Source organism: Pteropus medius, unplaced genomic scaffold (genome assembly GCF_902729225.1).
Source record: "Pteropus medius unplaced genomic scaffold, Ma_sr-lr_union100, whole genome shotgun sequence".
Lineage (NCBI taxonomy): Eukaryota > Metazoa > Chordata > Mammalia > Chiroptera > Pteropodidae > Pteropus > Pteropus medius.
The window spans coordinates 179,545-193,078 of NW_024351568.1; the positions used below are offsets into that span (position 1 = coordinate 179,545).

Consider the following 13,534-nt stretch of genomic DNA (forward strand, 5'->3'; position numbering starts at 1 on the left):
GAAAGATGCCCCACATTCGGTGCACTCATAAGGCCTTTCTCCTGTGTGAACTCTTGCAGGATGTTATAACACTTTGATAAAAGGATTTTCCGTTATCTACCAGCACTTATAAGGCCTTTCTCCCGGTGAACTCTCTGGATGATTTTGAGGTTGAAATTGGATGCAAGATTTCCCACACTGGCCAAGACTGGATAAGGCCTTTCTCCGCGTGGAACTCTCTGGTGCAGAAGGTGATGTCTTGATAAACGATTTCCCACATTCGCCAGCAAAATCATAAGGTCTTTCTCCCGCAACTTCTGGATGATTGAGGTTGGAATCCAGTCGAAAAGATTTCCCACACTCGCACTGATAAGGCATTCCTGTGAACTCTCTGGTGTAGAAGAAGGTGATATTTGGATGAACGATTTAACATTCGCACCTATAAGGCTTTCCTGCAGAACTTCCCCGATGATTACTGAGATTGGAAACAAGATTTCCTACATCTGCCTTTCTCCGGTGTGAACTCTCTTATGGTAATGAAAGGCAGAGCTAGAGGTAAAACACTTCCCACACTCGCTGCACTCATAAGGCCTTTCTCCTGTGTGAACTCTCTGATGTTGAATGAGGTTGGACCTTTGGCTGTAAGATTTTCCACATTCGCTGCATTTATATGGCCTTTTTCCAGTGTGAACTCTCAGATGATAACGAAGGCCAGGGCGAGAAGTAAAAGATTTCCCACAGTCACTGCACTCGTAAGACCTTGTTCCATTGTGAACACTCTCGTGATAACGAAGGCCGGGGCGAGAGGTAAAAGACTTCCCACACTCACTACACTCGTAAGTCCTTTTTCCACCGTGAACTCTCCGGTGCTGAGTGAGGTGAGATTGACAGCTAAAGGATTTCCAGCATTCGCCGCATTCAAAAGGCCTTTTTCCCGTATGCACTCTCTGGTGTAAAATGAGTATCGAACTATTGGTAAAAAACTTCCTACATTTATTGCACTCGAAAGGCCTTTCTCCTGTGTGCACTCTCCGGTGTAGAATAAGTACTAAATTACTGGTGAAAGATTTTCCGCATTCGCGGCATTCGTGAGGCCTTTCTCCAGTGTGAACTCTCCAGTGTATAATGAGGTAGAATTTTCGCCGGAAGGATTTCCCGCATCGAGTGCACTCGTAACGCCTTTCTCCAGTGTGAACTGTCCGCTGTCGGATAAGGATGGACCTACGGCTACAAGATTGCACACATTCACGGCACAAGTCACAGTTTTTTCCAGTGTGACTTCTCCACGGATAAATGGGGACAAATTTTTGCTTAAAGGACTTGCCACATCTGCCGCACTTGTACTGCTTTGCCCCAGCATGAATTCTTCGATGCCGATTGAGGACTGAGGTTCGCCTAAAAGATTTGCCGCAGTCGCCACACACGTGAAGCCTTTCACCAGTGTGCCCTCTCTGGTGAACAACAAATGAGGATTTGTACCTGAATGTTTTCCCACAGTCACTGCACACAAAACACTGCCTTGCGGTATGGACATCCCGGTCCTGAATATGTGTATGTAGAGGGCTGAAGGCTTTCTTACATTGTCCCCAGGAGAAAGGACTTTTCCCGTTTGGTATAGTTGCCCAGCACTGGGTGACTCTGTCTGGCTCCTCTCTGGTGTGAGCGGTCTGTTGTTGCACATGTTCCGAGGTGGCCGGGAAGTTCTTCCCAACTTCATCGCAGGTCAAGGGCTTCTCTGAAGCATGGAACTTACAGTTCTTCACAAAGAAGGTCCTATCCCCACTGCTTCTGAAGGGTTTCTCTCTCAGGTGCTGTGTGTGGTGTCTTTGGAGATGTGCACTAAAATAAAACTGTTTCATACGTACCCCACACTCAAACGCTGTCTGGCTGTGTGATGTTCCTTGGTGCTCAGCCAACTGAAGTATGTATCTCAAGACTGGACCACAGCTCTCACAGAAGTGGGTCTTCTGGGAAGACAGAGCTGCCTTGGAGGTGCTGGTCTGTGATACTCCTTCAGAGACGCTCTGTTCAAAGGGCGCCTCCACGTCCTCTCCTCCACAGCAGCAACCTGAACACAAACAAACGCTGGTGAAATACATGATGACTATAGAGATGGAGAACCCTCATCACAAATGTGCATCTGTCACATCTGGCAATGAGTCCAGGGAATGCTTTTCAATGAAGGGAGTTGAAATCTGGTGGGAGAAGTGGCTACTGGGCATTTCTGCGCCTCTAAAGCAAATGAATGGTGGCGACCTCACCAGGGGAAAGATGCAGGATAAGGTGAAACAGAGAAGAGAGGCGTACTCTAAAACTCGCTCCTCTAGCAAAGGATCCCTACAGGATCTTTTCTCCTGGTGACGTGAGGCTCTGCAGAAGCGTGTGTCCAAACCCGGGAAAAAACAACTGCAACAGAACAGAACACGTGCTGTCCGAGGCCGATTTAAGAACGCACGGCGATCTTGTGGCACGTGCGGACCAATGCTGCAGAGCAACGGAGGGAGAGCTGAGGAAAATGGGGGAGACGTGAAGTCCAGAGAGGTGGAGCTTCTCCACGGGCCAGGAATCAAAGCAGAAATAACACAGGAGTAGAAATGACTCATCAGCAAAGTAGCAACGATGGAGGAGAAGCAAAAAGGGGGTGCGGCTCTGGCGATGACAACAAAGCACTGGTTAAATGGGAAACGTTCCTGCTATGACTGGAACGGAGTCCTGACGTCACACCCTACCCAACTTCGCAGCTTCGACATGACCAGGTACCCGTGAATTCACCTTGCAGCCTCGGCTATTGAGAATCTCTACAATATTTGCCATTCCTGACCTCAGCTGACAGAAGTGCATGGTAATTACATGCCCAGGCCCTCCCCAGAGCCAACACTGCCACACCCTCGCAGCCCGGTGACCTTGAAACCAACCCAAGGTGAAGGTCTTTCCACACCAAAATGAACCCGTAAAGGCAGGAAAGAGGTGACTGATCCATCAAATGTGAATACATCAACAAAAGGCTATATAAGGAACACGAACAATCAAGGAAACATGACATCACCAAAGGTGCACAAGTTTCCAGCAAGTGAATCTACTAAAATACTAGACAAAGAATTCAAAATAACTGTTTTACAGAAGCTCAGTCAGCTCCAAGAGAACACAGAGACCCCTCAGGGAAATCGGGAAAATAATACTTAATGAACACATCAAGTTCAGAGATAGAAAAAAATTTTTAACGGGTTAAAAGGAAATTCTGGACTTAAAGAATACAAAGAATGAAAAAAATTGCAACAGAGAGCATCAAGGGCCGATTGATGAAGCAGAAGAAAAACTTGTGACCGAGCATCAGATCATTTCAAATCATCCAGAGGAGAAAAAAGACTGAACAAAGCACATAATTTATGGGATGTCATCAAGGGAAATGTTTGCAATATGGGAGTGTCACAAGAAGTGAGGGAGAAAGGGGCAAAAAGATTATTCACAGAAATAATAGTTGAAAACTTTCCCAATCAGAAGAGATACAGACAAACAAGTACATGATGCTCATAGGTCCCCCATACTCACTGAGACACATTACCATAAAACTTTCAAACATCAGGGACAAAGAAAAGTTTGAAACCAGCAAGAGAAAAGGAACACACTGCATACACAGGAACTTCCATAAGGCTATAAATGAATTTCTCAGTGGAAACCATGCAGAGCAACACAGAGTGGATGAAAAGTTCAAAATACTGAGGGGGAAAAAAAAATACTAACAAAGAATACTTTATCCAGCAAAGCTGTCCTTTAGAAATGAAGGAGAGGTCTACGGCCATGCCACCCTGAGCAAGCTTGATCCTGTCTGATCTCAGAAGCTAAGCAGGGTCGGGCCTGGTTAGTACTTAGATGGGAGACTACCTAGGAAGACCAGGTGCTGTAGGCATAAAAACTAAAAAATAAAAAATAAGGGATTGTAAGCTGATAAGGTCCTTGCAATCTGCCTGCTAAAAAAAAAAAAAAAAAAAAAAAAAATATATATATATATATATATATGTATATGTATGTATGTATATATGTACATATATATATATTTTTTTGAAAATATACAGCATACTTGTAAAGGCAAGTATATACTCAATTTCAGAATATGCTAATAATATAATATGGTATTAATCATTTAACTCTATTATTACTCTATAATAAAGACAAAAGATAAGAGTATTAAAAATAACCACAGACAAAATAATTTATTAACCCTTATATACTATAAAAAGATGTAAATTTTGACACCAAAACCATAAAACACAAAGTGGTGAGCTATAAAAAGGGTACTTTTTGTATGCGACTGATATTAGGTTGTTATCAGCTTAAAACAGACTGTTATAGCTCTAAGATGTTTGAAGTAAACTTCATGGTAACCACAAAGCAAAAGCCTACAGCAGATAAGTAAAAAATAAAGGTAAACAAATCAAAGCATATCGCTAAGGAAAAAATCAGATAGCAAAGCAAGACAGCAAGGAAGTTAAAAAGAAACACAGGAACTATAATATTCCATGTTCTTGAACTGCAAGAATAAATACTGTTGACATGTCCATACTACCCAATGTGATGTACAGATTCGATGCAATTCTTATTAAAATTCCAATGGAAATTTTCATAGAAATAGAAAAAGAATCCTAAAAATTTACCAGGAACCACAAATGATCTCAATAGCCAAAGTAATCTTGAGCAAGAAGATCAAAGCTGAAGGTACCATTTCCTGATTTCAAACTGTATTTTGAAGCTATAGTAATCAAAACAGTATGGTACTGGCAGAAAAAGACATACAGAGAAATGGAACAGAATAAAAAGCTCAAGAAAAAATTCCATGCATATATAGCCGACTAATATTCGACAAGGGCACCAAGAACTCACAATAAGAAAGGACAGTCTCTTCGATAATTTGGGCAAACTAGATACCTACGTGCAAAAATATGAAACTGGACCCCTATCTTTCACCGCTAACATTTAATTCGAAATGGATTAAGGAGTTAAATATAAGACATGAAAATGTAAAACCCCTTTAAAAAAAAAGACAGTGCCTTGGCCATGATTTTTTCTTAACATGACACCAGAAGTAGAGGGGAAAAAAAACTAAAACAAAGTGGAACTACATGAAATTAAAATGTTTCTACACAGCAGAGGACACAATCAACAAAATGAAAAGGTAATATACATAACGGAAGGACATATTTACAAGCCATCTATCTGACAGAGCATAGTGTTGTAAAAATATATGGTATTCATACAACTCAACAACGAAAGAACAATCTGATTAAAATACGGACAAAAGATGTGATCGGGTAAATTTTAAAGAAAAATTGTTCTTCCTCAGTAATCATCGGGGCAAGTAAATCTAAATTATAATGAGATATTACCTCATACCTGTTAGAACGGTTATCAAAAAGAGGTGTTAGTTAGCAAGCATGTAGAGAGAAGGAAATCCTCGTACACTGTTGCTGAGAATGTGAATTCATAAAGGCATTATGAAAAACATTATGAGTCTACGGCCACGCCACCCTAAACATATCTGATCTCATCTGATCTCGAAAGCTAAGCAGGGTAGGGCCTGGTTAGTACTTGGATGGGAGGCTACTGAGGAATACTAGGTGCTGTAGGCGTTTAAAAAAAAAAAAGAAAGAAAAAAAAAAGAAAAAATATTATGGAAATCCTCAAAAATTTAAAATAGAACTACCCCATGATCTGGTAGTCCCACTTCCTGGAAAATATCCGAAGGAAATGAAATCAGAATGTGGAAGAGCGAATCTGCTCTCTGATGCTCACTGCACCATTATTCACAATACGCAAGATATGGAAACAACCTGAGTGCCCATCCATGGATAAATGCGTAAGAAAGGGGTGGCACACACGTATGTATATACGCAAACGCACTGACAGACACCCGTAGAATATTACTCAGCCTTGAACGAGAGGAGATCCTGCCATATGCTGATGAACCCGGAGGGTATTATACTGAGTGAAATAAACCAGTCAGAGAAAGATAAATACTGTATAATATCACTTATATGTGGAACCTAAACAAACAAACATAAAAAAGTTGACTCACAGAAAGAGTTAAATGACAGGGGCCGGGAGGTGGGAGAAATGGGGAGTTATTAGTCAAAAAACGCAAACGATCAATTATAAGATGAAAATGCTATGAGGATCTAATGTATGACGTGGTGACCACAGTTAACAATACTGTATTTCACACTTCAAATTTACTGAATGTATCTTAAACACTATTACAATAAAAACTATATCAGGTGATGGAAGTGTTCATTAACTTGATAGCGGTAATTATGTCACTATATGTATATCTCAAGTCATCACGTTATGTACTTTTAATATATGCAACTTTACAGATCAACAATGCTGAAACAAAAACAGAAAACAAAAGAGATTCTAAACAAAATACTACAAATGGTACAGAAGGGTCTTGGAAAAACAGCTCATGGGCCAGGTAAGTAGTGACCATGACAATGCCTGCGATTCCTGGCACAGGCATGCCCTAGGAGACGTCAGCTAAAGGACAGGATCAAACCCTGGGAAACAGAAGTGCCACGGATCTGGACACACTGAACCTGGCGAGGGCTCAGCGCAGCAGGTCCTGGGCTGCAGGAGAGGAGGACAGGGCACTGCAGACGGGCCGGCCCTCGCAACACAGCAGCTTCCCAGAAGGAAACACTGTCTGTGATTCACCTGGACAAAGGAAAGTGAGCAGGACAGAGCCCAGGACAGAGCCCAGTCCAGAGTCTTACCCAACGAGGATACAAGTGCGAAGTTCTCCAGCATCACATCGTGGTACAGGTGCCTCTGAGCATCATCTAGGAGCCTCCATTCCTCCCAGGAGAAGTACACGGCCACGTCGTCAAAGGTAATACCATCCTGTCAAGATGGGGACAGAGGAAACCATAAATTCTGTTCGAGAACCTCACAGTCCCTCACTTCACACATCTACCCCACACGCATCCTCCTCTACAGCTGCTCACCACAGAGGAGGCATCACTGACGCCCAGTCTCTCTCCAGGGTCCCATAATCACTGTGTTCGGCCCTCAGCCATACAGGTAGAGGGGACCATAGATGTCACCCAAACTCTGGGCCTGGCCTGCAGGGCCTCACCCTTCCTGCAAAGCAATTCCCCTGAGGTCCCCTACATAGTACCTACCAGACACAACCAAAGGTGGGCTTATGCTTCACCTGGTCCTCACTAACAGGGTTTGGGGGCCATCTGCTCACGCTACCTACACGTACGCACACCATTCTGTAGACACTACCTCACATGTTCAGTCTCCCTCCTACAAGATCTGCTATTTCCCTGCCCTACATCACAGACATCACCCCCTAGACACACTACACGTGTACTTGGCACGTGGCATCGAGACAGTGCCTGACAAATTCAATCACCATCCAGCACCATCCCAGACCTCTGATGGATCCCACGGCCAAAGAAAGCCCTGAATGCTGCTTTAAAGGCCTGCCCATCCACCTCTGACCTTTGCTTCAATATTAGCCGCCCAGAGCCACGCGTGAATTTCAGATGTCCATGACCCCCTTCTACTTCTGTAATGCATTTTCTGTCCCCTCAGCAGCCACGACCCTCCTCTCTCCACTCAACCTTCCTTAAAACCCCAGCCCTTACAGTCTCCCTGCCAGGCATGAGATATTACCTCATCCCTGTTAGAATGGTTATCCAAAAGACAACAGGGGTTAGTTAGCAAACATGTAGAGAGAAGGAAATCCTCGTATACTGTTGCTGAGAATGACCACGTATACCCCAGATCTTATCCCCCAGTAAGGCTGAAACACCGCAGACCCCATCCAGCTCACCACACGATTCCAGTCAATCTGAACAGCAGCGAATTAGCAAGAGCCCCACTTCGGTGTCAACCTGTCTCGATGATGCCTCCACCTCCGAAGCCACCTTGCAGCCGCTCCTCTCACAGAGCCTTAGCCACCAGCCAGGTCATCCTTTCTCCCACACGGATCCAGAGGCCCTTTTCTCCCTCACCTGTGTTTGTTATAATCAAGATCCTTACAGCTTCTAATCCAAAGGACCCCTCCTTGGCAAGTGGCCTAGTCTTTCTGGCCCACTAATACCATCGCCACTGTAAATCGCACTCCACCTCTGAAACGTGATCCACTGCTTCACTCTGGTCCACACGAAGCTCACCACTTTTGAAAGTCTCCATCTGGACGCCCTGCCCCAGAGGTTCAGCCCCATGTGTCCAGCTGCCCGCAGGAAACATCTGAGACTCTTAACAGGGCCTAAACAAAACTTCTAATATTCCCAAGGGAAAAAAATCTTGGCGACCTCTGACATCCCACAAATTTCTCATCCCAGTTAATGGAGCATCCGTCCCTTTAGCTGCTATGAACAGAACCCTGGGAGCCATCCCTAACCTTCCCCTTTCTCTCCCTCACCTACGACATCCAAAAATCTTCTTGGCCCTTCCTAAAAAACGGACCTAGAATCCAACCCTTTCTCCTACCTCCATGGCCACAGCTATGGTCCCCTGGGTTATAGTCCTTGCCTCCTCCCATGACCCCTTAATCTGTCCACTGTACAGCCAGATGGAGCCTGTTAAACCCAGGTAAAGTCCTTCCTCTTATCCAAATATCCCATTACCACCATGACAGATGCCCTTCTCAGGCAACCACATTACAGGCTTGATTACTGAGCCCCTGCTCTTTGTTCTTAAGAGAAGGAACTGAGACCTGCAGAGCCTCCTCCCAGCTCAGCCACACCTCGAAGTATGTCCCTGTGTTAACCTTCTACACCTATTTACATGGGTTACCAGAACCAGCACCTCTACCTTCCCCTTGTCCTGCACTCAGGATACAGGTCTTGGGGTAACATCAGAGCCCCCACACCCAAGAGCTGAGAATACAGCAGGCGAAGAGTCTCATGACCAAAATTCCAAACACCATATGGGTGAGACAGGACCAGGGAGGGACTGGGACATCCTCTCCTTCCGTGAGTAGGTTCCCTAAGCGCTTTCTCAACCTTCAGGGCTGGTGTCTATTCGTGCAGGTCTCCGCTGCGACCCCATCCAATCTTGGAACCTGGTGACCTGCGGTTAACTGACTAAGCCCTGGGTTTCAGTGCTCTGAGCTGCCTCTGACCAGCTCTGTGACCCTGGACGAGGACGCTACTTCTCGATGCCTCACTGTCCTCATCATTCCATTTCTAGTCTGTTCCCTGAGAACCGCAGAAAACTATTAAAACTCTAACACAGCCCGCGCGCCGCTGCTGCTCACAGCCCTCCGCGGCCCCCAGGGTGCTCAGGGTCGGGCGCGACCCCGCCTCACTGTCCCCACAGACATAAGACGGACCCCAGGGTCCCGATGCCTCCCGGTTCGGCCGTCCCCACCTCTCCGTACGGTCGGCCGCTCCGCCTGCTGCTCTCTCCCACACCCCGTTACCCCGGATGTCGCCCACTAGCGCCTCGCCGGCCCGGACGCCGGATCCCGGGCTGCAGGACGCCAGCGGCGCCTGCTTCAGGGTTCGGGGCTGACGGCGGCGAGGCCCGGGGACGCGCACTCACCTGAGCCGGGCCCCTCGGCGCGGCCGCCGCCATCGGACTCTGTGGGCGGGGCTGGAGCAGGAAGGGGCCTCGGGCGCCGCGGTCCGTGTCCTGGCCCTGGTCACCCGGGTGGCGCCGCGAGCCTCAGATCCGCATCTGTGCCGCGGGGACCACGACTCCTTTGCGCTTTCTCGAGTTCTGTCAACTCTGACCGCACCGGATACTCCGGAGCGGAACAAATGCCCGCCACGAGGAGGACGCCGGAAGTCCCGCCCCAACGCGATGAACCGATCACGGAAATGCTTTCATCCTGACCTGTCATTGGCTCAGCTCTGCGCAGGGCCTTCTGGGTCATGTAGTTTTCACTGCTAAAGGGGCCTCAGGGAAGGAGTTCTGCATCCTGACAACTAGAAAGTGAGGATCTTGCAAACTGGTGTTCCCATGGCCAGGGAGGGGCTTTTCATGTCGTTAACTGCAGCAGAAAAACATAATTTCATATTCCTTGAAGCTCAGCCTACTCCCAGAAGATGAAAAATATTTCAGGTACTTTCAAATCTCCTGATCTAAATGGGCATATTATTCTTTAGAGTCACTCGGACATAAAATAGTCCACGCTTAGCTGGACACATCATTGTTGCTCTTCAAATCCATGTTGTCTGAGATGAATATTGTTTTTTGTTTTATTATGATTGACTAGGAAGAGAAATGACTCCATACATGGCCATGACTAGGATGAAAGAAAAGGGATGTTCTGAATTAGATGAGCAGCAGTTTGTGGACAAAAAAGGAGTTCTATGGGAAGTAACCACACAGGGTGATCTGATCATAAATTCATAAGTGGACAGGTCATGGTGGGTAGTCACACCCCAGGCCTATAACTTCTTTAGTGAAAGGTTTTAAGCCATCCCTGTCCATCGTTCTTCTGATTCTAGGGTAACATACCTTTGACATGCCAAAAGTAATACCCTTGAAAAAGGTATTAACCCTCAAGAGAGCACATAATCTCGTTAGCTATCCTGTAATCCGAGCCCTGCCTCACTTTCACCAATTTCTCTTTTACGTCCCCTCCTTAATTTCAAGTGCACAAAAAAAGATGTAAAACTGTTATTCTCTGGAGTGTTTGAGATCTTGCTCCCCGGCATATGTGTCGGTTTGGCTCAATAAACTTAAAAAACTTCTCTACAGCTTTAGACATTTCTTACGTCGACAAGTTCCACTGTGGTTCCCATAGAAAACCTCTCTCTTGCCTGTAGAGTCGATGATCATGTCTCGACCACTGAGGAACAACTTTATCCACACAATATTCCTTACTCCATATTCTAAGACATATAGTTGTCCCTCAGTATCCACTGGGATTGGTTCTAAGAACCCCACAGGTACCAAAATCTGTGGATGCTCAAGTCCTTTATCTAAAATGATATAGTGTTTGCATATAACCTACACATATCCTTCTGTATACTTTAAATCATCTCTACTTGTAATATATAATGCAAATGTAAATGCTGTGTAAATTGTTGTTATATTTTATTATTTAAGGAATGACAAGATGTCTGTTTATATTCAATACAGATGCAACCATGCACCTTTCATAGGTCTAACTACATAGCACACATCAGCAACAATGTAACATTTATTTTTTAATATTTTTCATCTGAAGTTCATTGAATCCGAGAATGCAAAACCCACGGACATGGAGGGCCGACTACACTCATTTCTTTTGGATGAACGGACATCTATCTCAAATGGAGAGCAACTTATCTAATGCTATTTTGTCACGAATCAGGGGGTGCAACCTTCAGTCACAGCATGTGGGTAAAAGAACACTGAGATTACTTAGACCAAGCGGGCATGAGACCAAGGCCGTGATCTCGTGTCTTTGCTGGTAAGTGATCATCATTTTCCATTGATTGCAGGTACAGTTCATAGGGAATTGAGGTTACATCAGAAACATTATTTTGAGATGTAAGTTTTAAAAAGTTATTAAGGAGTTTATGTAGTTATTCAAAGACAGTGGCAGAAATAGCACTCTGAAGTATCAAAGGATGTTGAAGAAAGTTAGTATCTCAGAAAATTTTTACAAGGGCTTTTATTCTTGAAAACATTAAGTGATACCAGCTTAGAGAAAGAACTGAAGTGGACATTTACAGTAGCCGAATTAGTACAAATGAAGAACTTGAGGTGTCGTGTTTATTCACAGCTCTAATAAATGTTCATTGAGAAAATTCTCAGTATCAGGCACTGCTGTAGGAGCATGAGAGACATGACTGACAAAAGCCCCTCGCACTCATGCAGCTCAAATTCTTCCATGTGCAGACAGGAAATGTAAAAGAAAAAGTGTAACTACATAGTAAGTTACAATGTAACATAGAGAAGTCCAAAGACTCATCTAATATTATCTTAAGTCAGATACGAGTGAGACTCAAGGTGCAATTCAGCCTGAGGCAAAATCCCTTTCCAGCTATGAACCTGTGAAACCAAAATGGTGAAACGGGAATAGTCTGGACGTTTCCATTCCAAAAGGAGGAAATGAGAAATGAAGAAGTAAGGGCCCCAAGGACACCCAAAGCCAAGCAAACTAAACCTCGTGAGATCACATGGCTCATGGATAATCTCTTTTGGCTCAAGGCTCTGCCTTCCGGACCCACTGGAACAGTGGTCCTTTCCCCACAGGGACCGGGCTGGCGGGAATTCCACCCTCAGGGCTTAATACGGACACCCTGGTTGGTTCCATCCCCGAGACACTGAGATAAGTGTTCTCGGTGTGAACCATTGTGGTGGTCATGGAAATGGGACAAGTGAATGGATCTGATATCAGCGTTTGAAATCGGACAGCCCAGATTTTCTGACTGTGACAGTGAGGGAGTAAGGTAGGAGTCAGGGATGACTCCAAGATTTCTGGGGTTAGCAAATGGAAGGATAGAAGCTCTGTCACTGAGACGGGTAGTCTGTGGTGGGAGAGATCTTCATTGGGATCAGCAGCTGTCTTCTTGGCCACGTTCAATGTGTGAGATATTTCGGAAAACGGAGGAGTGGAGTTACTTAGTGGGCGTCTGGACACGCAGGTCTGGAACTGTGGGAAGGGCTTCCGAATGGACCTATCTGCAGAAGGCTGTGGACAGTGTGTGGACCGGGGGGAGCTTTGGGTAACATGTGTAGGAGGAATCCTGGACATGATGGACATGTTAATAGGAAAACAGGAACGGGAGGGTGGGCGCTACAAGTGCGTGTCTAACTTGGGTACACGGGTGGCGTTGAGAAGAGAGGATAACCTGGCGGGTGGCCAAGGCTTCTGAGGAATGAGTGGACATTAGATGGACATGGAGGCCTGCTGTTTATTTACTGCTCTACATGGTAGGAGGGGGTGGGGCCCCACATGCGAGGCTGAGAGACATCATCTGCCTGCTTCTTGTTCTTGCTGTGCGCTGAGACCGTAATCAACGTGGCCATGAGTTGAGAGTGGGCAACGGGGCCTGTTACCTTCTCTGAGTTGGGGAGAATGGGAGGTGGGGAACCAGGAGATGGATGTGGGCGGGGGAGGAGTGGGGAGATACCAATTTACGGTTTTAGGAGAAAAGCTAGTCGTACACTGAACCATCCTGTTATGACAGGGTATCACCTTTGAGGGTATGGCCATTAGCTTCTCCCAGGAGTGGGGTCCCCTTGGTGAGGCTCAGAGGCTCGTGTACTGTGCACAAGATGCTGGAGAACTTTGCACTTACTGTTTCCATGGGTAAGACCCTCACACCCCACCTCGTGTCCTGAGCTTGTCTCTGTCTTTCCTCTCTCCCAGTCATTTCTGTCATGCCACAGCGGGACCATAGCTCTGCTGATGTCTACACCTTCTGGCACTTGTGCTGTGGGCATGAGCACTGAGCTGTGTGCACTGCTCCGAGAAAATCTCCCCCAGGGCAGCCCTGCCACCTTCTGCTTCAAAGAAGGAAGGCGATTGTCAGGGAATCAGAAATTTTGAAGTCAGCCATATGGCTCTCAACCGGCTTGCCTTCCCCTAGGCATGGGCACAGGG

The 13,534-nt window shown here is 45.8% G+C and overlaps 1 protein-coding gene and 2 pseudogenes across 1 annotated transcript; 2 read left to right on the forward strand and 1 right to left on the reverse strand.

Moving 5' to 3' along the window:
- Positions 1–476: 476 nt before the first annotated feature.
- LOC120587050 (zinc finger protein 211-like) lies at positions 477–9,784 on the reverse strand. Its single transcript, XM_039843661.1, has 3 exons — positions 9,532–9,784; positions 6,744–6,870; positions 477–2,047 (listed from the first exon to the last, which is right to left on the reverse strand). The coding sequence occupies exons 1-3, from the start codon at positions 9,562–9,564 to the stop codon at positions 477–479; spliced, it is 1,731 nt and encodes a 576-aa protein (XP_039699595.1). The 5' UTR covers positions 9,565–9,784.
- LOC120587052 (uncharacterized) lies at positions 3,768–3,886 on the forward strand (annotated as a pseudogene).
- LOC120587054 (uncharacterized) lies at positions 5,485–5,603 on the forward strand (annotated as a pseudogene).
- Positions 9,785–13,534: the final 3,750 nt, after the last annotated feature.

What these genes read in the sequence shown, in the direction of transcription:
- LOC120587050 (XM_039843661.1), bottom strand. Translation starts at nt 9,564, where the DNA reads ATGGCGGCGGCCGCGCCGAGGGGCCCGGCTCAG. An exon ending in CGCCGAGGGGCCCGGCTCAG is followed by an intron (nt 6,871 to 9,531) that starts GTGAGTGCGCGT and finishes CCATCTTGACAG; the next exon opens with GATGGTATTACCTTTGACGA. An exon ending in CGCACTTGTATCCTCGTTGG is followed by an intron (nt 2,048 to 6,743) that starts GTAAGACTCTGG and finishes GTTTGTGTTCAG; the next exon opens with GTTGCTGCTGTGGAGGAGAG.